Source organism: Grus americana, chromosome 1, assembly GCF_028858705.1.
Source record: "Grus americana isolate bGruAme1 chromosome 1, bGruAme1.mat, whole genome shotgun sequence".
Taxonomy (NCBI): Eukaryota; Metazoa; Chordata; class Aves; order Gruiformes; family Gruidae; genus Grus; species Grus americana.
Window position 1 is genome coordinate 62,817,302 of NC_072852.1, and position 22,164 is coordinate 62,839,465.

Genomic DNA, 22,164 nt, shown 5'->3' on the forward strand with positions numbered 1-22,164 from the left:
TGTCTCCCAAAATTCCTTGGCATTCAGTGGATGTGTTTCAGCTACTACAACCTATGTGGAGATGCACAGTGTGGTTCCTCCTGTCACTAGTTAGCTGTGAGTGAGCTCTAAACTGTCCCACTGCCCCAGTTAGGGTATAAATCCCGGCATGTATCTTTGCTAAATACTGCCTCTAAGAAATGGTCTGTTCTTTAGCATATGTGATCATGAGCCTTTCTATAATGAATTATAGCGATGCAGAGAGAGAGGAATATCCTGGAGAGAAAGTGATCATGCTATAACCAGCCAACCCAGCCAGATAAACTTCCATCTTTTATTTATTCAGCAGTATCTGTGAACTCAACCAAGCAATTCATTTGTCTTTAATACAAGTTGAACTACAAGATCTGTCTAGTGGTACCTGGCCTGCTAGTGAGACTGGTTTGAACAGAAATGAACTCTACATCATAAGTATTTATTAATTACTTAAAGGGAATGTAAATGTTTAACCATGTGACCATTTAACATGGCAAGTGTTTTTCTAAAGGGTTAAATAGATGAACCTAGGCACTTTCTTTCTAGGAAAGATGTTTGGATTTAGGCATTCGTTGTCCTCCACAGCTGGAAGAAATTACAGCCAGTGAACCCAAGCAAGCTCACACTTCAATGCACAAGCCTGTATACATGATTTTTTTAGGCCAAGACTTAAGCCTTACAGATCACTTTAGGTGAACTGCTCAAGACCTTCTCTTCAACTCATTTTGATTTCAGAGATCTTTGGGCAGCAGGTCCAATGAGCCACACCCCCAATTCTCTACTGATTGCTGGTTTTATTGTGCAGTAATGAAATAGAAGTTCAGATTTGCAGATATTACCTTCAGCAGATAACTTTTTCCTATGGCTTTTCAAGGCAACTGGCCAAGTCTGTTCCATCAGCAGACTGTCTGATTCACTGGCCTATATTTAAAAGGGCATCTCAGGGAACGTAAGCTGTAATTTTCATTTTCCCTCCTGCTCCTCCAACATGGATGCTAAAGCAATATAAATTTCCCTAGACTCTTTCATAGTCCTTCCAAAACTGAGTTACTTCGGGCTTGGTGTTCGTCTGATACATTTTTCAGCTGGTGCAGTTTTCACTTCACTCAGACTGAGAATTTAGCCCAAAGATGACCAGATTTGGAGCTTTTCACATTCCTCTGGATTGGCTTAGTATGGCATCAGCAGCAAGGGAGTACCCTTCTTGTGCCAGCTCCTGGCCAGTGCCTAAGAACACATAGCTGATGGTCTGTCTGTTCCCCCAAACACCCTGCTTCCTTAATTGGGGAGGGGGGAAAATAGTAAACTGCTTTACAACCACTTATGATTCCCTGGTTAACTCTGATGCCTTTGCTCAGCATATAGACAAAGACATAATCTCCATAGTATTTTTTTTTCTGCTGTTCAGCTTTGAGGCAGTTCTGTACCCATTACCTTTGAATTCAGTGGAGCAATAGAAGATAACCATGGCAAATGCTAACCACCTAGTCCCTCACATTGTCAGGTAGAGGCATTCCTTGCTGTCCACTCTTTTTTTGTCCTGTATAGCTTCAGATGTTTTGTCACTTCTAATTCTTCCAGTGAAGCCTTTTTTTTCCTTTTTTTTTTTTTTTTTAAATGAGAAAAGTGCTACTAGCCAGACAGAACAAGACAAGAAACACTGGAAGAAACATTAAAAACCCAAACAAAACAAATCTTGTAAATGGCTTGGTTTCTGGGTGGGATTTTTTTTGTTTGTTTACATAAAGTAAATTAGGTTCCAGGCTTCATGACACAATAGAATATGGATAGAGAAAGGAGAATAAAGCCATTTCTGATTTTTTTAAAAGTGTAGTTTTATGCTTTAAAGAAGCTGAAATGTCATTTATGGGAGCTGAGAATGCAACACAGATTTTGAATATAGGACTTCAAAAAGATTATCATTGGCTCTCTTTTAAAGCAGTGATTTTCAATTTTCTTCGCTTTGCAGACCACCAACATGTTTCCCATGGAAATGTAGATTTTGTATTCTGCTGACCATAGGATTGGTTATTTTGTTAGCTGTCTCCCACAGACCTTTCACAGTAAAGCAGGGCGTCCTGGGGTAACACTGATAGCACAAAAGTATTGCATTCTTCTGTCCTGGTCTATGGACACATGCAAAGCAAAACACGTACGATCACATCATTGGGAGGCTGTGTAGTTAGTTCTGGATAAACATAATGGTGAACCCCCCCCCCCCCAAAACAGAGGGGAAAAATAGGTGAGAGCACTGATGGAAACTCTGATGTTAAACGGTTAAGGGCCAAATTCCAGTGCCCTTATCTCTGATGAGGGCCTGTTTGCTCTTTCTCCTGTGTGTTCCCATTCTAACAGAGTCCAGGCAGAAAGATAAAATTGATAGCAAGTTTTGCCAGTGCTGAGCTAGTTTATACACGTGGAGCATGCACTGACAAAGGGAAATGAAGTCGAATAGTATGCTCCAATTCTACCTCTGGGGTATGTTGAACTAGACCCACTGAGGAACAGAGGAATGCTCCAGGCTGGAGCAGACCCATGGTCCACCTACTTCTGTCTTCAACAGTGCAAGTTACCAGGGGCTTCAGTGCAGGGAGTAAGAAGGTCCGGAGGAGAGGGCTAAACAGGACTGAAAATGCAGGTTCTGTTTCCTGCTTGATCATATGGGACCTCAGACACATCACTAACACGTGGGACAGAGTAGATAAATGTGTGTAAATGTGCTAAACATGTAAACCAGGGTAGGCGGTACTCCCATACCTTGTATCGTTGCTGTGTGTATACGTGTAAGGTGGATGGCTACGTGATTTGATGTTGCAGTAATTGTACCCATAGCAGTACAGGGACATGTCAGTAACGGTAAGCCAGGATGTTCCTACTACGCTTAGGTGGAGGGAGCTACTGCAACAGAGCACAAAGGTCTTCTGAAACTGCTTACCTGAACTAAGTGTGCCATGTAGTTAACCCTAGAAATGCCTAAATTCAGTCTCACTTCACTTTGCAGAAAGAACAGGTTTCCAGCTGAGACCAGCTGCAGGACTGCTGTCTGCTCGTGACTTCCTTGCCAGCCTGGCATTTCGTGTCTTCCAGAGCACACAGTATATAAGGCATTTCTCTTCTCCTATGCATTCCCCAGAACCGTAAGTTTGATGCCCTGGCACAATCCCATCCTTCTGAATCTGTTGGGGATGATTTTCTTGGGAACGGCTCTGGAGTTCTATCCAGTAGTCCACAGAATGAAGCAATTTGAAAAACTAGTAGCTGGAGAGTTAGAAGGGGAAGTCATGCATGAGAGGGTGTGGGTCTCTGTCTCTCTTGCAAAGCTGTCTGGGGAAGGAAAAGACTGGAGAATATCTGGTTTAATCTTTTCATCCTGCCTTCAGTTACCATCTGCTGGGGTTTGATTCCCTGCTGTGAAACTCTCCCAGTAAGTGCTGGCCAGACAACAGCAATTACATTTCATGAGAAATTACAAGTTCACACAGATGCTTTTGTTGTATGCTGGGACAAATCAGAGATGTTGTGACATAGGAGACTAGTGTCCATGCCATCCCAAGTGAGACAATAGCCAAGGTAGCGGGGGGCAGCTGGGTCCCCATGGCAGAAGGGAGTGCTCTGTGACTCCCCGGCAGAGCCAGGGCAGGTATGGAGGCAGCTACTGCAGAGCAGCTCTCACACTAGCTCCCTTTGGGCATCTGTCACCTGAAGTCCTTCATGGGAAGCTCATGTAGAGCAGGAAAAGAAACCTTTACTAAGCATGAATGTCACTTGTTTTCCAGAGACTGCTGCCATGAGTTGTTGGGTCATGTTCCCATGCTAGCTGACAAGGAGTTTGCCCAGTTCTCACAGGTAAGAAGGTTGTTCTGCTGGCTGTTTAACCAACTGCTCTGGATAGCAGGCCAGACATGCCTCAAAGACATGCAGCTCACCATGCTTGAAACACTATTTTAGGTCTTGATTGTGCCTGAGTCAACCTCCAGGGGTGGTGGGCTAGCAGTGCCTGGGGAGACGTCTACTCCAAGGGAGTGGTAGCACTGCTCCTTACGGACATCGTGTAAAAGGAAGGGCAGCCAGTGCTCGTGGGACTTCTCTGTGGGAGGGCCATGTCAGTCTGCAGAGGATGCCAGTGGAACCTCTGTTTGAGTTGGACTGACCGCGCTGTTCCCCTGGCTTCCTGTCCTATCCCACATGAACTTAACCAGCAACAGCCATGCAGCCCCCAGGCTGGCTCTGTCTCTGGGTGTACATTTTTATCTCACATGATACTTTAATTGTGTCCATCACCATGTCATTCATTAGAATTGTTTTTGCTTTTACAACTCACCAGATTCTCACAGCATTGCTCACACTGGTGAGGAGGCTCCAAAAAGCAAACAGGGCTTCTTTGTACAATAAGGGGCTATTTAGTATGAGCAGTCAGTGTCAGACCCAAGTGAACTTGATGACCTCCTATAATTAAAGACATCAGAACTATGAATGTACCCCAAAACCATAGCAGAGGGAAGAAGATAACTCATATTCCAGGCTTATCAATGAGTGGGCTGTGTGGAAACTGTCAATAAGAGCAGAGGGGTTACATGATACTGTCAGAATATCTTAAAAAAAAGGCCAATTCATCTCATATAATGTGGTTTCTGGTTGTATCAGCTTGGATACATGGCAGTTTCCATTTTGGTCATAAATATTGGTTATTATCAGATTCAGATGAGTAGTACTTAAAATATCCTAATGTCTATAATTTATTCTGGAAGAAATCTCTTCAGTTAAGTTCAATACCAGAACTGAAGACACATTAGAAATAAGAGATTACAGCAATTTCAAAACTTTTAGCTTTCCCCTTTTCCCTTGTATAACACAGACTATACAACACTGGATCACATTAAATGAATTTTCACTTTTTTTTTTTTTCACAAAGTATTTTCACAGTTGAAATTCACCCCATGAAAATTCTTTTTTGTTCCATTCAACATGAGACAATGAATAGTAAAAATCCCCTATTTTTGTTTGTTTGCTGCATGATATGGCTGCTGGGATAGCTAAGAAGAGACATCTACAGATTTTTATTGTGAGAATAACAATTAACAGGGAGTACAGATAAGAGTAAACAGAATCCTCCCTGCATGGATCTGACCCACTTATAAGGGCTGTCAGAAAGAGAGTGAGAGACAGAAAGGTAATGGCAAAGATGAAACCCACCTTGCTGTCCTTCCTTCTCATGCCTCCCTATAAATCTCTGCCAGGGATAGTCCAGCATTAAGCCAAGAGATAGTTAACTTTACACAGAGAACACTGAGGATTAAACGCTCATCTAATGTGGCTCCCAGTGGTATGTAGCTGGGGGCCAGGGAGAGGTAGGCATCCTGGAAGCCATGGAAGGTCATTTTGGGTGACAAAAACAATGAATAGTTCATGCTATTCATGCTAGAAATGATGTGGTCCTCCCCCTTCCCCTCTTTCTCTCCCTTGGGCTGAATAATCACACTAGTGTAACACTGCCTGCTTGCTTACTTGCTTTAGGATATTGGACTGGCTTCTCTTGGATCATCTGAAGCGGAGATTGAGAAACTGGCCACAGTAAGTACAGATGGCAGTTTAATATCTGAGGCAAAACCCAAACGATTCACTGCATATCCCTTACTGTGCAGGGAAGGGTCTTCTCCAGTGTCTCAGACTAGCTACAAAAATGGGAGCATCAGCAGGATTGCCTCTTGTTAGGTTAGGGAGGTGCCGGAGCAGGGGCTGGTGTCCCTCTTGGGAAGCCCAGAAGCATGTGATTGCACCTGAAGAAATAGTTACAATTTTTGCTTCTATAAGAATATATTGCTGAGGCTGTTTCTACAATTTCAGCCACAGGACGATCCAAACTCACTTTCCAGATTCACCTACTAGACTGGATACTCAATATAATTCCTGCATTTTCTCCTGCACAAGGTGCAGGGAACCATCAGAATTTGATTCACCCTCTATTCATTATTTCACAAAATAGGTGAGCAATTAAAAGCAATTTGAGAGCAGGTACTGTCAATTGGTTCTGAATCACTAGGCTGTATACATCTGCCAACCCATGAAGCCCTTCGCTGCCATCTTAACTTGTTCTGAAAGTGGGCTGGAGGCCAGATGATTTTTTTTTTTCTGATAATGACAGCCATTTCTCAGTCTTGATTTTTTCAAAGGAGGAGAGGAGCCTTACCCTCACCCAGCTGGGTGAGGCTCATTCAGGAAAGGAGGTGGATGGAAGGAGACTGTCATTCCTGAAATTCCTCATCAAGCCCACAGCTCCACTCATGGTGAAGTGGAACGAGGCACTGTGTGAAAGAGATTATGGTTCACCTAAAATCTGTCTGCATACATCCATCCTTGGGTCAGGACTAGGTAAGACTAGCAGTATTTTTAGGGTTCAGACAGCAAAAGGTACCAGTGCTGAATTTTTCATAGCATCATCCAGGTTCTGGGCTGGTGATGTGAGGGGACTATGTGGGAAGAGGCAGTGACAAGTCCATATTTCCTCTGCAGTTTCCCATCTCTGGATCTAGAGAGGCTAGCGTAAGATTAAGATCCATGCCTTTGTTAGGGTTAAAAGAATTATGGGTCCTGGAGAGCTATTTTGCATCATTACCTGGGTCTTGGTGAGATTGGGTGAAGGCCAGTGGCTTACATAGCATTCCTCTGCAAGCACCCTTCTCTGACCCTGAACTTGCTAGGACTAGATTAGAAACAGGGTCAAGGTTAGAAGAATGATGGGTCTCATATCTGAAATTGTCATAGCATCATCTAGGGTTTTAGGAGGTAGAATAAGGACACCTTTTTGAAAGGGCTACCTGCAGTTCAGGATCTGTGAGAATACAATTTTGTAAGTGCCATTCAAGTATTCTGAACAGTAAACATATTCCAGATTAACATCTCAATCTTCAATTGTTTAAAAGTTAGACACGTAGTCTAGGCTTATTTTTTAGGTTCCTTCACCAGAAATTGAAGATAGAGAAGAACCTGTAAAACATTCTCTATCCTGACATAGATGTCTAACATAAAGTCTTTTTTCTCTCTGAAAGTCCCTGTCATTCTCTGTTCATTATAAAGAGAATGTAGGTAATCAGCTTAGATGATAGGCCAACATTTAAGCTAACTAAAAATTTATTTAAAGAATCTCAACTTTGCTTGTTGCTATGGTCTATAACATTTGTAAGAGAAAACTTTGAAATGCCATTATTTCATTCAGTCCCTGGACTTCTCTAAGCAGATGGATCCATGCACAAGAGATGGGAAATTCCCAGCGTTCCTGTTGCCCACAGAGTGCCACTAGTAACGTGTCTTGTACCCTGTTAAAACAGTGAGAGCTGAAAGAACCTCACTAACTAAAAGCCAAATACATGATATCTAAGGAAATACTAGAAAGAATTCCTCCTCCTCTCATGTCTCATTCTCCAGTCAAAAGGACCTTCTGCAAAATGAGGAGGTACTCGAAAGACTTTTAACTGTGAAATAATAAGAATCAAGATTATTAACACAATAAGAATGCAGAATTATTAGCTGAACTGTAGAGAAAGCAGCTCAGGATTCTGCAGAAAGAAAGATCTTGGCATGCTGTTTCTTTAGTGGTAAATTTTCACGCTAAAACCAAGTCATCGAATTATATAAGATACGTGAAAAAGGGTGGGAGAAAGAAAGAGAAAGAAAGAGGCAGAATAGACAGAATAACATAGAGTTTCACGTTATTTTGCAAACTGTCTGCAGTTCTTTGAGAAGGGTGCTGAGAATGCAATACTTATGGCTAAACCAAAGCCAAGGTCCAGTCCTGCGTATGAGGCAGCGAAGAGCTATGTGTCCCTAAAGGAAACTTGAAGAGTTGTGACACAAAGCCATATTCTTGAAATGCCTCATGCTTTCCTTTTGCACAACACCTAGCCAGCTGCTCAGGGGTCAAGCTGTGTCCAGAATTGGTCCTCCACTGTCCATATCCTTAGATGCTGTAATAAGGGAAGGGCTAACAGGTTGTCAGAGCCAAGAGTTGCTTTTATCCCACCACTGTCCAGCAGGTAAAGGAGGTATGGCCCTAAGCACGCTTTATTGCAAGACAATCCCAGAGAGATGTATCTTTATTTTCTACTGGAGCATGATAAAGATGTAATTGGCATAATCTTAAAGGGTACGTTGCTGCTAAGGGATGAATCATTCTTCAATTCTTCTGAATGCTACCACACAGATAAAGAAGGAAGGGAACTGTCCTTTCAATTTCCTTTTCCTAGGGTCTTGAACCCTCTATGCGGGTCTACCTGTCCTTCTAGGGACTATGGGTTGAAAACTGTCAGCTTCCACTGAATATAATGAAGTTCAGGGCAAAGAGGTTGCAGGGTAATTTGTAAAATCTTCCAAAGAAAGAAGGGGATTTTCTTTCTTTCTTTCTTTTTTTTTTTCCAATTGAGATTGGGAAGGAGAGCAAGTTTTGAAAAAATATGTTATAATTTGTGTGTGGTATGCATGTTGAGAGAAAAAAATTTCTTAAAATATACAGCTATAAAATTGGAAAATACAAAGACATTAAGGAATAAGGACAAAAGAAAATTAAAGGAAAAATGAGAAGCTTCAAAATGAACTGCCTGTTAAGACTGTTTTTCACAAGTTGTTCTTATTGCCAGCTTTATTGGTTCACTGTGGAGTTTGGTCTCTGCAAGCAAAACGGATCGATCAAAGCTTATGGGGCAGGACTGCTTTCATCTTATGGGGAGCTTATGGTATGTGTCAAATGTATGGTATTGAAAGATTTCTATAATCCAGTTTTCTGAAGTCTCTGGTCAAAGCAAAATATTGTTTCCTCACAAAAACTAATATGATATAAAATACTGAATTTTCTTTTGCAAAGAAATGTATTCTCCCTTCCCAGAAGCTACTGAGTAGGGGAAAAACTACTGTAGGATTGTACTTATGAAATGCAATGAAAGCAACCATCCTATAAAGAATTAGATTTGCTTCTTACTGCTCCTGGCCAGTAGTAATACAGTTGACTTTAACATAAAACGCATGTACATTTCTGAGTTACTCACTAGAGGGCAATATTATGCCTATTATGAACTCTGCTACTTGTCCATGCCACTGACAGTCATGCCTATATGAATCAGAAAAGCACTGACTGACTGAACCAAATAAAGTGTGAAGAAGCTGTAAATAACATGGACACTGGCAAAAAGAAAATGCTTTAGTATTTTATGTTCCTAAATATGTTTGAAAAATAATCCCAGCTCAAGTTTTATGTAGATGAAAATCTGCCTACTCAGGTTTGATACTGCCCCGCCTGGATGTATTAACTGTGGAAAGAGGGACCGTACACCTTTAGAGAAAGCTTATGGGTTTCCCTTCCTTTGGACAAACAGCTGACAGGGGAGATATTAATTTCTCCTCAGTTTTGCAGAGCACTGAAGCAGATGATCAGTTTCTGAGTGCAAAAGCCCTAAACTGTTAGCAGTAGGTCTCAATTGCTTAAAGTTGTGCAGATCCTGGATGACATCTTGGACTTAAGAAAAGCCAAAGGAAAATAAAAAGCACTCTTCAAGCATTTTTGTAAACCAGAAATCAACTTTTTCATGGGAGATGTATTTTAAGCTAAACAAATAGACACAACAGCCTAACAGCCAGCTACGTGATATATTCACATGGAACCGAGGCTGGATTAGCACAGCTTGAACTCCCATAACTGGACATAGTTGGATTCCTATGACAATAAATACATTACAAAACTCTCCTAATGGTGTACGGGTCAGTCCGCTTCTCAGTCAATTGACAGAAGGAAGAACCAACATGTTAACGTATCTCAAGACATTTGTAATAGGAATCCCAACAGAGGGGCAGTTGAGAGTTAACATATAGAAAGGGCGATCCTCCAATACATCAACCTTCATTTTACCACCTGCTGAATTTAGCATTAGTTTTCTCCCAACACTTGCAATTTGGAGACTTTTTTGAGCAAGCTCTGTGGTATATGACTTGCAGAGCTGTCTCTCTTGATAAGCTGAGAGATCTGCATGCGCATTAGCCCTGTAGAGAAATAAACGTGCCTTCCTTACTACATAGCAACCTGATCTCGTGCCTGACTGCTCATGGACGTGAGCAGAAGTGTCCTAGCACTATCGCAGCACTCATCTGTAGAACAGTGAAACACATTGTTTTGAAACAGCAGATCAATGAGAGCTCCCTATAAATTAGGCTCCGGTGCAATGTGTTTGGTTTACGTGTCTATCTGTTCTAGGATAAGGCTGAAGCTGCTGTTTTTCCGAGAATCCTTCAGTACTTGCTATATTCACAGCCAACAAACTGGAAACCTAGGCTTGCTTTTATTTACCTGGTAAAACCAAAAAGGACTGATATCAAAGCACAGTTAAAGACAACATTTATTCTACTCTGCCCGCCTGAATACTTTATAGGTTTAAATCAAATGCATTTACATGTTAAACAGAGCACTAAATGGCAGAGGTAATTGTCTCTCCGATACTTATGTAGCTTTCATAGTAATATGCACCACAGAATCTATCTGCATGATGTTACCTCCTTTTTTCTGTCTAATTTTGACAAAAATGAATGTAAAAGTCACATCAGAAATGCTCACTTTTGGTGGCTGGAGTTGAGCGTACCATACTTGGGTTCTTTCTCCTCTCTTTCTACCTTTTTCTTCACCAGGCACCAACAAACCTTTCCGCTTTTGATTAAAGTAGTAGGCAAGAACTGCTTGCTCACAAAAGTGTTCTATATAACACAAAAGTATAACTGCATCTCAAATTCCCTACCTCTAAGCTTGACAATGGAAGAAGTAACTGTCCTTGAGTTGATAAATGCAGATTCTTGTCATTAATCTTATCATCAGTAGTTGTTGGGTAATGCTGCTGGATTAACTTTTGATATGGCTCTGTCCACCTAGGTCTTCATCTATCATATTACTGAACTTGCATGCAGATGTGATAGCATTTATATTCAATAGGCAATGAAGAAGGATTTATCCCCGTTTCTAAAAGTCTGTCCATCTTGCATGTTACAACTAAGACGGTCTGAAGATGGGCAATGTTCACCAGCAATATTGCTATGTGCCATGTGGAATTCCTGTGTGAGTTCTGAAAGTTCATCACTGTGTAGCTTTTGGGACAGCAGCTTAGTGGGTTCTGTGCACTTTACCTTGAGCATCTGAAACTTCTTGAACACAAATTAGTTATATCTATGGCCTTAAGTGCTGAAGTTTCCTTTTATTGCTGACTGATTCATCCCACAGATTTTTATTTGGAACAAAACTGAAATATGGAAAAGTTTCCATTCAATCATTCTAGTCTGCATAAGTGTCTGATTCTAACATCAGTAGAGACAGTGGCAGTGGCAGTGCAATGTTGAGGTCCTATGCCTAAGCACCTGCTAGCAACTTGAAAATGTACACCAAATGTTTCTTTTACAGCTGAAGAGAGGAAATACGTGTAGTGCAGTGTCTGTTTTGTAGAAGGGATTTTTTTAGTAATGCAGCAGTGACTAGGCAGTTTTGTTAGAGAAGATAAAGACTGGGAGATATTGAGGCTCATTATAGCCTTCGATTTCTTGCAATGTTCATTTTGCAGTCTTACACTGAGAAAGCTCTAGATAAAGTTGTGCTACTGCTTGGGAGAAAGCCATTGTTCATCATGATAATTATCTGTCAGTCTTCTCAGTATGGGCCCAGACATGGGCTTGTGCATGGAGGTCCCAAACACGATTCCCTATCATTTAGTTGATCGGCATATTTGGCACAGGCAGACTCACTGCAGCTCATGTGACGGAGGAGACACGCTGCAGCAACCTGTGCAAAGGAGGGGTTTCCTCATCACTGAAGGCTTCTGAACCAGGAATAGCAGGATGATATGGTCACTGAAGAAGCAATAAAGGCACGAGTTACTAAGGCTAGGTGGTTGGCTACAAGGAAGATAACACGTAACGCCCTGGAGAGGGTGAGCAGCAGTACATCCAGCTAATGTTATGTGAGAAGTTAGTATCAGCAAGGAGCCTGGGAACATCCCTGATTTGCAGCCTGGACTGGTGGTCTGTGGGAGTGTGACTGTAACCCAGGACGTCCTGACTCTGAAATCTTCAAAATGTTTTCCTCTTCTCCACAGCACCCACTCTGACCAGACTGAACCCAGCTTCAGGCAGTTATTTTCCGTGGATGAGCTGATCCTGCCCAAACTCAGGGCATAACTTGGGAGAAAGGCAGAGGATGAGAGGCAGAGCTAGATGCCCCCTGCGTGAGACTTGCACTTGAATCCATTTTATCTAACAAATCATTTAGTGACAGCAGCTAGGTATTGGAAGGGACAGGATAACCATACCCGAGTCTAAACTGCACAGTTGTAACGGGTCTGACTGCTGGCCAACCTTGCCTCCTCTGAACTGTAAGAATTCCTCCCCAACAGCTCTCGGTATTGCACTGTTTATTTCACTATATTCTGTCAGCTGTTCTACATTATCCAAAATGCTTCTCCTGTTAACACTCAGCTGGGCTCTGTCCTACATACTGTAAAATCTTATGGCTCATACCACACTTCTGGCAGCACTCAGTGCTACATATGCTTTTCTTGCAGCACAACAAGTACTTAACTTGTAGAGGCCTTTAAGGCCATCCGGTTTCAAGCTGAACTTCCACTGAAATCAATGGGATTTCAGTTCTGCTTCAACACTGACAGCAAAGCGGGACCCCTGTCAGGTTTTGAGTTTCTGAAATCTTTTTCCATTAGTCCCCAGAGCTTCTAAGATTATAAGAGCAACCTCATGTATGTGTATACCATCCATCTTAGACTGTATGAGTGCTCTCCAAGGTTTATTCTTCAATTACACACTGCAAATGAAGAACAGGAAAACCAGCATTTTTTAGCATTTTATATTCTTGTTCTTTTTTTTTTTAAAAAAAAAAAGCACCCTGAATTAATTTCTGCACCAGTTCTGCAGCAAATTGGCCTACCGGTTAAGGCAGGCCTCCAGTGATGGAGAGTTCAGGCTCAGTTCAGGGAAATATCTAAAAATGTGCTGAATTTTTCCAGTTAGCAGATTGCACTGAAAGTCTTACGCAGTGTCACCCACTCTTACCAGTTATTTACAAGTACCATGGGAGTTGGCATTTGGATCATAAAATAGTGAAGAGAGCCTTCTGAAGACTGGGGAAGAAGAGAGAAAGACAAACAGGCAGATCTCAAAGAAGCAGTGGGTACCAAAAGACTGTTCCTACGTGGATGGGGCCCACTGTCCAGGCTGAAGGTGGAAAGAAAGTTCTTGACGTTGACTGCAACGAGTTGCCGTTTTCCTTTTAGTTTGTACCCAAAACGCAAACGTGCACACACAGAGTATGGTGCATATTTATATCTTGGGTTTCAGGGAAGCTTTTAGGCTGCTTAACCGCCATGGGAGACATGCAGAAAATACCAGGAGCGTTGTGTCCTTCAGTGCAGCAGGAAATGTGAGATTTGTGACATGGGCTGGGGACTTTGAAATAGTGCTGTACAGGACTGTGAATCTTCTATGACACTAGTTGACAAAAGCAGCATGATACTATTTTTTCTTATAGATATTCAGATTTTGGGGGGGTGGCATTGACTTTCCCCTCCCTGTCTAAGAATGTGGCTACGGTACCCAATTGTACACCGCTCTAATACAGGAAATATATAGGTTTTTTTCTTTTTTCTTCTTTTTAAAGATTATTTATTATTTGGTTGTTGACTGCTAATTATGAAAAGCAGCTTTCACCTGTGAAAGAACAGGACTTGATATAACCTTTAACTGTTGCACAAAGAGCATTTCAGAGCCCAGCAGGCACTAATTCTTGCTGTGTTCATTCACCTGCTCTAACCTGTGTTGTTCCCGTTACAAAGCACGCTTTATCAAACAAGCCAGAGTACAAGCCTTTTGATCCAGAAGTGACTGCAGTTCACCCCTATCAGGATCAAGCCTTCCAGCCTGTCTATTTCATAGCAGAAAATTTGGAAGATGCCAAGACCAAGCTTCAGTAAGTGAAGTTATTGTGGGTTATTTTCTTCGAGGGGGGCACGCTGACTTGAATCCTAACCTCAATACTACTGCAGTAAACATGCCGGGCGAACACGCTGTGCACTTCATCTGCACAGTGGTTGTTTTACATCAAAGTTAAACCTGAGATTGTTTATCTCAGAGAAGCTTCATAGAAAATCATAACTATATATTGTTATGCCCTGTCCCACGCTTCATCTCAGCAATGCCTCGTTTTAGCAACTTCTGAAGTAAATTCTGTAACCAAATAGTGAGAGTAGAGCTCAGTCCCACAGTTTGGGTGCCTGTGTGCTAGTCCATACAAATAACAGGTCGTGAAGAACTGATTTACCCAAGGTCACATGGAAATTTTATAGCAGACTCGGGAATTAACATGGATCAGCAGGGGGCTTAAAAACAAGATTGCCTTTCTCCTCTGATTTTATCTGCACAAGAATGCAGAATCAGCCTTCACAGGCAATCTAATTTCTACAAAGTAGCTGACTGCAAGCTAAATAACATTATTTCAAATTAGCTTGAGGTGTTTCTAAATGCATTTCTTTGACTGTGTTATGTTATGCAGTTAGGATTTTTTTTTAAACTTTTTTTTTTTTTTTTTAAAGTAAGCAGGGTTTAAATTCTGGCCTTCATCGCCAACAGTTAGAACAACATGACCAATTCTGGCTGAAGGCAGGAGGCTGGTTGTGGAGCTACTGGGGAGCATGTAGGAGCTGAAATGAGGAATTCATTAGAGGAAAAGAACCTGGGCCAGACTTCTTCCCTACTCCCCCCACCTCTTCCCCAGAAGCACTGCCTGCTGGGGTTATAGCAATGGCAAATTAGGTGAACCTGAAGGTTCACATTAAATTATTAATGTGTGTAAAAACGTGGCTGAGAACTCACTGGTAGAGGAGAGAGGACTGTCAAGAACATTTGCCTCTTTTCAGGCAAACTTAAGAAGAACTTACAAGGACAAGGAATACACCATTCTCAGTCTTGAAGCCTTTTCATATATTTTTTCAAGATAGTTGCGCAGCCAAAGCTGCTCAAAATAACTGAAGGCACAAGAATCTGTCAGAACGGAAAACATAAGGCAACATCAGTACAGGGGGTTCCTACCAGCATGTACTTAATGGAAACATTGTCGAAAATGGCAAGCAATCATGTTTTTTCTTTTAAAAGAGACAGTAAAATAGTCCAGGATGCCTAGTATCAACAGGTTTTCAGAATTTTATGCAGAAAGAGCTACTCCAGGTTATTTCTTGGAAGTGAAGGCGGCAGACATGCTGTGTTCCTGCATTCCTCAGCTTGTGGTTGTAATAACTCTGAATTGCGTTAACGTAGAGCTGTAAGAGCACAGGCGGGTCTGAGCCAGCCACGCCGAAAAGCAGGCACTGCGGATCTTTAGGGCTGCAAGTAGTTCAGCCGTGGGGAGGATGCACTGCACCAGGCAATGTTAAGGAGTAGCAGTGAGGAGGTGCCACAGCAGCCTGTGCTCCCCGATAAGTCCGTGCCTACGTACTGAGAAATTAGGTCCTGCAGGTTTTATGCTCAGGGAAATGGCTTCTGAAATAGCAGCTCTGTCTTCTTCCCCCCACAGAAACTATGCGATGAAGATCAAGAAGCCTTTTTCTCTGCGCTACGACCCGTTCACCAGCACCATAGAGGTTATGAACACACCTCAGAAAATCAAGAGGGCACTCTGTCAAATGAAAGAGGAACTGAAAAATCTCTGCTTGGCCCTTGAAAACCTCTCTTAAAACTACAGCAATACATCTCACCTGGCACTGAGATACTTGTAGACAGTTCCAGCACTTGAAGATTTAGTGATGAAATTGTAGTTGCATGCGAAAATCTTTAACCTACAAAACAGCTCTGTCAAGCTAATCTTTTTACTGTAATTTAGTCTGCTGACTTAGCCACATTAATGAGTTCCTATTGAGTATGTTTCAATGACAAACAAGACCGAATTACTCCAATTTTTGGTAGGCGATATGAGCTGCAGCTGTTTGGAGTGTATTTATTTGTTATTATTGGACTCTTACAGGTTTTTTATTCACCTGCCACCTTTTCAAGTTATCTGTCACAAAATAGCACAGCAACTCTAACCACACAGTCTTTTTACTTGCTGCTTAAATGACATGATCACAATCTTTTAGGTTGGCTAGCTGCCTACAGTTAGCAAGTTAGCGGTCCTTGCAGCTAGCTCATTTCTGCTAGCAATTACTATCAGCTATTGTGCTCACAAACTATGAATGGTTCCCTTACAATGTGCAAATGCGAGAGTTTGTAAGAGGAATATTTTACTTCTCCTCACTATTTTTAGACACTCATTCGGTAGCCTTCAAATATGGCGAAATAATTTCTTGTCATATTTGAGATTGCAGAATATTTGTCCCTTGGCTAAAAAAAAAGTAGAAAATAACAGGCCCGTGATACTCTAGTGCTGTCACATACAAGGATGCTGAATTTGAAAGGGAAATTCGGATTCTGGGAATGAAATTTGGGTGTAAGGAAGGATTTTCTAAGAAGCCCTTAAGAAATAGAGTCCCATTGTTTTTTCATGGGATTTGGATACTCCTGGAGACCATTAAAAATCTTTGTTTCTTATTGATGTCATGACGATTGTAGTAATAACTAAAAGGCCAAATCTATGGAATATCTAGTGCAAAACCTAAGATCAACCGCTAGAAGCCACATAGCCTTGCTATGGAAACAATATGTGCTCCAACTCATCTTGCCTCTCTCTCCGGTCCGTCTCTGAGATGTGTCTGAAATTTATCTACGCTCTGCAGGTCATCTTTCCCAGAATCAATCCCATAATTGCCTTGTCCAGACTTTTATGCTCTTCGTGTCCCCTTCCTTCCTCTACTGTCCAGAAGTAGATAGTAGTTCAGGAAAAGAAGACGAGGCTCATGCCTAGAAGGATTCCCTCTCCTCTCAGCAGCAGTGCAAACAGACGAGGTTGATGCACGTTAGTTATGGCATAACCGGGGGAAATGTGGATCTCATGGCTCAAGCTGGGTGACAGTGATCCACAAATGTCAGGGTAGGCTTATCCCGTGCACCTTAGCAGCTTGACTTATTTTTTCAAAAGTGTATTTAGCACGTGGCAGGCAGCAAGCTTGTCCACTAACTGCCAGTGTACACGGTGTGAACTCTGAGGTAAAGGTGAGGTGGTTTGGCTCTTGATGGAAAAGGAGTCATCATCTCTGCCTTAACTGGTCACCATGGGATAGGAGCATGTACACAGAAAAATCACAACAGAGCAATTCACAGGCTATTACTTCATACAGATCTTATCTCACTGTAATTTGTCCACGTGCCAGGCTCTAAAGAAACTGTCTTATTGAAAGTTAATGGGATTTTTGTCTCTTAAATTTTCATGTCTATAAGCACTTCAGAAAATTTTCCCATGGGCAGTCATAGAGTATTCAAGATCTGGGGAGCTGCTTGCAACTACTCGGTTTTATTAAAATGTGGTGATGCCTGAAAAATTTGGAAATATCTTGGCAAAAATGACTATGAGACCCCTTCCTCTCAACAGCAGGACCATCCCAAGTTCTTTCTTTTTTTCATTTAAGTCCAGGATTCTTCTAGTCTACTCCAGGAGAACATTTACATAAACCCTGTTTTGCTAGAGATTCAGACAGGGACAGAGCTGAAGTGAGTTGCTTTGCTTCCAGTATATTTCTGGGGCAATGGAGGATGATCTCTCAGCATACTTTTATGGATTTAATTCTACTTATCCTGCACACACACACACACACACACATTTGTCTTCAGAGCAATTTGTTTTGTTACATATTGTAATAATTTATCTGTCTACTTCCTGCCAATTGGTGCATAGGCAAAAATGCTTGATAGCTCACAACAGATTGTTTTCAAAAGTATTACTTTCATCAATCAGTTGTTTTACAGTGAAAATTGAACCATGTGTTCCAGTTTTGTGTATTTTCTTTTTCTTTCTTTTTAACTGGAAGATAATGCCAGAGCGGAAGAGCTATCAAAATATTTTCTATAGATGGACTCTGTAGGCCATAGGGTCTTTTTCATGTATTCCCTCTGAAACGGTTGAATGTGGAGTTTAGACTTGAGTTTGGCTATTGCTCAGAACAGACCTATATTTGGAAGAAATGAGAGACCTGATGGATTTGTTTTGCCCAAGGCCTCACACTTTCCTTGGAGGGACTCCAGGCCCGCCCACACACCCTTGTCTTTTCCAGTTCCTGTAGCAAGGAGAGAAAAAGAAACCATTTGGAGCCAGATCCTCCCACCCTTACACATGCTGAGTAGTACCCGATCTCTCGAGCAATCCCACGGACAGTACTGAGCCTATTTAAGGTGCTGTACGCAGACATTAAGAGCAGGATTATCAAAACCTCTGTGGGTGCACTTGCTTTTTTATTGTTTTAATGACAGTCAGCCAGCATGCATGGCTACGGTAGGTTCCAGTGAAGCTCAGCAAAGCTTCAAAAGTAATGAATTTGGCTATTTGAACTTTTAAGAAGCACAAATATTTTTCCAAAGGAGGCAAATCTTTCCCTCCTTACTCAGGCAAAACCTACCCTGGGATAGCCACGTTTGACACTCCCCGCTAAGGAGGTCCAAATTCTTCTCTTCTGATTCAGTGTAGTGACAAAGCAAAAGCCTTCAGGGTTACATCCTTATGAGGTACACTGGTCATACAGCTCTTCCAATAGTCATTCTTTCATTTCCTCACAGAAGCCAAGAAGTACCTCATACTCCTGTCAGTCTAAGGCAGGGGTGATGGGGAAGGCAATGATGGGGCCTCCCAATGAAAATAATGGCACAGAGGAAAAAGCACCAACCAGTAAAAATATGTCTTTTTGTCAGTTTGCATTTCAGCAGTTTCACATTAATCTTGCACAAGAAGGCTCGAAAGCCAAGTAAAACACATCTTGTGACTTGAAACTGAACTGATGAACTCCCCATGGGTCCTTTGCTTATCCCGATAAACTTATTTTTCCTAGATGGAGTGCATTTAGAACAAAATATTGTATGTTATTAAATCTGTATTGTGTTGTTCTGTTATACAAGGGAGAGTTAGTAAATTCAGTTCGTGGGTTTGGGTTTGTTTTGTTTTTTGGCTAACCAAGTCTGTTCTCTACCAATTTTGGTCCACCTTCAAGCCTCCAGCTGCTTCACTGCTTCCCTGCAGATTTACTAGGGATGCCAAGGGTACCACTGTGTAAGGAGAATACACAGTTATGCAATTTGGGGAATTTGGCAGGACAGGAAGAGGAAATTTAGGCAGGCCTCCCACCCACTCCCGTGAGAAATAGTATTGTATTACAAGGCAGAGCTGTCATCCTCAGAAAGACCTTCTCAATAACTTCCCTCTGGTTCCCTTAACATTTTGACTTTTATACTACCTGGTGAATGTAAACCTTACTTAACAAAGTAAAGAAATGCTGGGTTGGGGGGGGCGGGGAAGACCTTCTAAGAAAGGAAACTTCATTATACTCCATCTTCCTTGTCTCTGCAGATCCATGAAGGAAGAAGCAAACAAAACAAAAAAGCAAACTTCCATTGAAATGATAGTGTATTCCTGAAGAAACCTAAACCATGAAATTGTTCCATGTACAACTATACACATGAAGATCACCTTACACCCATCACTGAAATGCCATAACTTACCCAGTAAATCATGACCACCAATCAACCATGCACAGAAGTGTTACATGACTGCTTGAAGCAGGAAATCAAGCTACCAGGAAAAATCCTCCGGTAGCTTTGCCTTATGCACATACTGCAAAACCAGAAGGTTCTCTGGAGTCTGCTTCCGTAGATATCCTACAGCATGGAGAAATTCCAGCTGGCAAAGAAACAGAGGGGTATATACATACATCCCTAGTAATCTCACCCACCACTAATCAGGAGTTTGTAAGTGGACTTTGAGATTTAGTTAGAGGATGTTATTTCACAACGTTCTTCAGCTGGCACACGATCAGAGGTTGGCAGAAAGGGTTACTGGCTGTATCGTATTAAATATACATTAACTTTGGGTAATGCCGGTGGCTGAAGCCCAAAGTGAAAGCAATCTCTGGCACTCTCTCCCACCACAAGAATTCCTCAGGGGAAAGACAGACAGACTAGAAAAGGAGTCTGGCTGACAACTGGCAGAGCAAAGGGACAAGGAATGGAAAGGACTGGTAGATATGCCTAAAACACGTTTGTTTTCCCTATGCTGTTTCATAACTTTTGAGAAACATTTCTGTTTGAAAGGGAGCGTTTTAGCATAAAGGAGGAAGGTTCATACCTGTAAGAGTCTAGAGGAGTTGAGGTCAGTTGAGACTTTTTAACTGTGCCTGAGGAGTGTTTACCGTATCTAAGGCATTTACTTTCAGCATAGGGTAGAAAGTAGAAAAGGGGTCTTTGAGAAAGAGTTTTTTACATGGTGTGTGGGAAAGCTGAAGCTGAGCATGCCTTGCTGCCCTGCAAGACACAAGAGTCCTAAATTTTGAGTGAAGGCTACCTTATGAGGGGAAAGCTAGCACCTGGCCAGGCACTGCCCCTCCAGCAGAAGACTGTAAAATTATTATTGCTACAGCAGTATGCTAGGAGCTTTTACCCTGCTTAACTATTTTGTCAAGAATTTTCTTTTCTCCCTTTATTTAAAATGCTATTTATTGATCCCTTTGACCTGTGTTTGCAAATGGGGAAAATTAGTGCACCGAACATGAGAAAGTTCAATATTATTTTCCCAGGGTTTTGGGTGGAACTTGAGCAACAAGTGGACCCTCTTAAACGTGGCCTTTGCCAAAGGGAATTAAGATCTGGTGAAATGGTTATGTTCGGGTAAAAGAGGTGACAGCTACTACTTGATGTATCCAAACCAAACCTCTATGCCCATCCACAACCAGTAGTGTTAGTCTTAGTCTTCAAGGTACGCCTTTCACAAAATTACCCGTGATAGATTTAAACATAAACTACTAAATATAAAACATAGCACATAACACTTGTCAGGTACAGTAGAAAAATCCTCCAGTTTGGAAGTTCAGTGTCTGAAATGGCTGCTTAGTAACAATTTTGGATACCATTTAAAATTATGTGGCCTATTTCTGCTGTCGCTGAAGTTGTGGAGTTTGAGCATGGTGTACGCTAAAGCAGGATACGTTGTTGACCTTAGTGAAGCCGGTTTGATTGATCCCACTTACAGACTCTGAATCAACAGCAAAATTTCTGTTGAGCAGGCTGATAGCTGAGATGTGGCAGTAAAAATAAAGGATCCATTTACAGTCATATCACTGTGCAGCATTTAGTACTTTTATATTTACTGAGAAAAAAATCCCAACTATCAGTATTGTAGAAATATTCCTTGAAGTGGTAGACTGGCACACTTTAAATACTCTGACGTAAATAGACAATTAAAATGAACTCGTAGAAGGAAAACATCTATTAATTTGTTAATTAACAATTGTTGTCTTTCAAGAACATCTCACAAGATGACACAGATGATCATCATTATGTTTTGTACAAGACTGCTAGAAACATTCTCAATAGAACCCGTAAAAAGAGAAAAAAGGTCTGTTTTTAAGTATTTCCTGAATGAATCCCAAAACTGATGGGTTAGAAATGGAATGTGTGTTGGATGATGATATGAATTTTGTACAGTGTTTAAGTCTTGTACTTCAGACATTTCAATTTGGTTCTGACTCTTGTATTAGTTCATATTTCTTGGTTTAAATCTGAGTAAACAAAATGATTTCATTTGATTCTTGTGTCTCTAGTGTCCTGCAAAGGCAGGCTTTGTAACCAAATCTGAATTTTAGCCTCCTTTATGAAACATTGTATTAGCTGCAGGGAGCTTGATGAGGGAGGAGTTTTGTAAATGAAACTTGCTAGTCACTGTTGCTTGTTGTAATTTTCTTCCAATTCCCAATCTTTACCCCAGGGCAGGAAAGAAGTCAAAGGTTACCATAATAGGCTTTCTATTACAAATGGATCATCCAATAGTGCTATCAAATGCATACACAATTTGGTAATAATTCCACTCCATCACTGATGTGGTAATGAATTTATGATGATGTTGCCTGTCTAGGTTGTGGGCAAACCATTCAGGGACATTTTCTCAGTACTTTGTGGTACATCATTAGTTTCTGCATTGCTATCTTACTTGGTTAAATGGAGTTAAAG

General features: G+C 41.5%; 1 protein-coding gene across 1 annotated transcript in view; it reads left to right on the forward strand.

Annotated features, from left to right (window-relative positions):
• LOC129196222 (tyrosine 3-monooxygenase-like) overlaps positions 1-21,738 on the forward strand; it is a 37,843-nt gene extending 16,105 nt beyond the window's left edge. Inside the window, exons 6-12 of the mRNA XM_054803347.1 lie at positions 3,017-3,152; positions 3,792-3,861; positions 5,530-5,586; positions 8,646-8,741; positions 13,872-14,005; positions 15,605-15,671; positions 19,514-21,738. Coding sequence (XP_054659322.1) covers positions 3,017-3,152; positions 3,792-3,861; positions 5,530-5,586; positions 8,646-8,741; positions 13,872-14,005; positions 15,605-15,671; positions 19,514-19,561 — 608 coding nt within the window. The 3' untranslated portion in view covers positions 19,562-21,738. The remainder of the gene's footprint in view (positions 1-3,016; positions 3,153-3,791; positions 3,862-5,529; positions 5,587-8,645; positions 8,742-13,871; positions 14,006-15,604; positions 15,672-19,513) is intronic.
• Positions 21,739-22,164: the final 426 nt, after the last annotated feature.